Source organism: Phoca vitulina, unplaced genomic scaffold (genome assembly GCF_004348235.1).
Source record: "Phoca vitulina isolate PV1807 unplaced genomic scaffold, GSC_HSeal_1.0 scaffold1952, whole genome shotgun sequence".
Taxonomy (NCBI): Eukaryota; Metazoa; Chordata; class Mammalia; order Carnivora; family Phocidae; genus Phoca; species Phoca vitulina.
The window spans coordinates 2,917-5,842 of record NW_022591639.1 but is presented as its reverse complement, the minus strand read 5'-3'; the positions used below and the strand labels follow the sequence as shown (position 1 = coordinate 5,842).

Below are 2,926 nucleotides of genomic sequence, written 5' to 3'. Positions count from 1 at the left end.
GGCTGGTGTGAACAGGCTGCTCACGGTCACATCACTCCTCACAGACGCCTACATCCTCTCCTGGGCACCCTTGCTCTCAGGAAGGCCCCTGAGTGATGGCATGGGGCAGGTTCTTGAAAGCAGCAAGAGATGACCATCAGACAGTAAAGGTCTTGAAGTGGGTGAGGGCCCAGGGCCCCAGGCTGGGCAGTCATAAGTCAGGACTGGGAGTGGTGGATTGTTAACTGGGGAAGTTCTGAACAGAGAAATGTGTTTGATCAGAGAGTATTCTTTGTTTATTGACTCTGCCCTAGTGAAAGTGAAAGAAAATTCACGATATCATGAAAAAAGGGGCACAGGCACAGTGGTTCAGGCAGGGGATTTCCAACTCAGCTCTTATATAAGCCGGATGCACGTCCTTTTCCTCAGCCTCCTATGTCTGCTCCCTTGATTGCAAACATGGCATCCAGTGCTTCCTGCCTCTGTGTAAGTTGGGGCTTGAAAGTGGGGATGGGGAGAGAAAAAGCACCTCCAAGGGATGGGGAGTGAGTCTATGAGGGATGTGGGGGCAGAGTGGCTGGGAAGGCATCCTGCAGGGGATGAGACAGGCTCTGATAGCTACCGAAGCTGAAGGAAGATTCTGGGAATAGAAGCAGCTCATTTGGCTCCTGAATGCTCTTGTGTGTCAGACCCAACTGGCCACTGTTAGGGGAGGATGGTGGGAAGTGGGAGTGGGCTTCGTAATCACAGGGCTGGATTTGAAACTATGGGAATATTGTCTGGAGCCCTTTTTCCTTCTTCTGATTAGAGGTCCCTTGGCTCTTCAACTTCCTTCTCCTCCCAAAAGAGAGGCACACAAAACCCATTTACTCTAAGCTGTTAATGATCTGATGCATGAGCCTATAAAGAGTATGGGCACTATAGATGGGCTGGCATCAAAGTGGTCCTTAGCATGGAGGGGCATCGGTCCAGTGAGGAAATGTCTGTGATGTCCAACTGGGAAGATGGTTTTGAATGGAGCATGAGGGAAGTCCTCCCAGGCTTTCCAGTGACAACACGGAGGTGAGCTTGTCCAGCTTCAGACTATGGAAGGAAAACTTAGATCTGGCCCTACCTTCTGTGAGTGAGGCCCTGGTCTAGCAACAGGAGGAGATCATATTCTGCAATAGGTAGATGTAAAAACACAGGAAGTCCGGGGAACAAGTCACACTGAACACAGTGTCACTGTAATGTGTGAGTTATGACAAGGCCATGGGACATTAAGAAAGAAACCAGGAGTACAGAGAATATGTGTCCTGGCCAGGGTTTCCTTCTAAAGTAGTCATGGAGAGCAGTGTGTGAGCATCCCATGAGGCTGACAAGTCTTGGGAATTCTCTTTAGGAGTTGTTTTTAGTGTCTGGTATATAATTTGGGATGCTTTGTAATTGTATTTAGTTTTTGACATTTGACAAACTTTATCCAGATAGGAGGCAGGCAAATAACGTGGGAAATCACTAATGACATTGGGATGAATGAGAGGTATGGTTGTAAAGCAATAAGACTGATTTTCCTGTGTTATAAGCTTGAAATTCCCAAAGAGAAGTTCCAAGAAAGGGAGGGACACAACTTTTGTAAAGGAGCTGGAGGACCAGGCAGGCAGGGAGGGTGGGGCTGGGCAAGGAGGGGACAGTGGTGTAAAAGATGGCAGGCATTCCAGGCACCTTGATTTGAGGTCTCTTGGCCTTCATTGTCCAGGTGAAGGTCTATTCTGAAGAAGGGACATCAATGACCTTCACTGCTAACGTGAATGACAGAGTGAAGAAGATCAATGAACACGTCCGGGCTAAGACCAAGGTTCCCGTGCAAGACCAGGTCCTTTTGATGGGCTCCAAGACTCTAAAGCCCCAAAGGAAGCTGTCATCTTACGGCATTGACAAGGAGACGACCATCCACCTCACTCTGAAGGTGGTGAAGCCCAGTGATGAGGAGCTGCCCTTGTTTCTGGTGGAGTCAGGTGATGAGGGGCAGAGGCACCTCCTCCAGGTGCGAAGGTCCAGCTCAGTGGCCCAGGTGAAACAGATGATAGAGACCAAGACCGCTATCATGCCTGAGAAACAGATTGTGACTTGCAACGGCAAGAGGCTGGAAGATGGGAAGACCATGGCAGATTATGGCATCAGAGGGGGCAATTTACTCTTCCTGACAGCCCACTGCATTGGGGGGTGAGCCTGCCAGGAATGGGTGATATTAGGAGCAAAAGAGCTTACTGTTAGCTCTTAATCCACCCACATCCTTTGATGATTTCCCCAAATTAACGAGAAAGATAAATAGAGAAAATTAGGGGTGAAGTGGGGAGGAAGACTGCAGAGAACTTTCTAACTCCATGATTTTTTGATCTAACGTAATCGATTAGGTGGCTGGATTGTGTATATTACTGAAAACAGAAAATAACATTTTAAGGCACAGGAGAGAGAGCATCAAAGCCAGCTTGCAATTTAATCCTCTCCTGGTTCCCTCTGATTTTTAGAAAAATTCCTATTTCTTCTTCTGTCCAACAAGATAGCAAGTTTTACATTGGGATCCATGTTCCCCTAATTTCTGTGTTTACACCGATATATTTCATCTGTAATGTCACTCAATATGTTGAATCAAATTGAATTTCTGCTTATAGAGAACAGTGAAATGATTTATATTGAAGTGAGTTAATTTCTCTGATATGATTATAATCTAATTAACAAAGACTTTAGAAATTCAACTAAACTACCTTCTCGGTCCTTATTTAAAGTTGTTTGGTATGAAATGAATCCTGGCACGGTGTGCCATCTTATTCTCTATGCCCCACACTGAATTCAACTGTTCTTATTTCTGGGGATGATGGTGGGCTTGGAAAGATACCCTCCCTCGGGACTCAGAGATTTTGTTCTCCAGTGGGGGCTCCTTGGGGGAGGTGTGGTTGTTGAGCAGTCT

The 2,926-nt window shown here is 46.7% G+C and overlaps 1 protein-coding gene across 1 annotated transcript; it reads left to right on the top strand.

Moving 5' to 3' along the window:
• The first annotated feature begins 23 nt into the window (after positions 1-23).
• Positions 24-2,719, top strand: LOC116629655 (ubiquitin D-like). The gene is made up of 2 exons (XM_032399891.1): positions 24-465; positions 1,715-2,719. Exons 1-2 carry the CDS (start codon positions 415-417, stop codon positions 2,183-2,185), a joined length of 522 nt encoding a protein of 173 aa, XP_032255782.1. The 5' UTR covers positions 24-414; the 3' UTR covers positions 2,186-2,719.
• Positions 2,720-2,926: the final 207 nt, after the last annotated feature.

What these genes read in the sequence shown, in the direction of transcription:
- LOC116629655 (XM_032399891.1), top strand. Translation starts at nt 415, where the DNA reads ATGTCTGCTCCCTTGATTGCAAACATGGCATCCAGTGCTTCCTGCCTC. An exon ending in CCAGTGCTTCCTGCCTCTGT is followed by an intron (nt 466 to 1,714) that starts GTAAGTTGGGGC and finishes TTCATTGTCCAG; the next exon opens with GTGAAGGTCTATTCTGAAGA.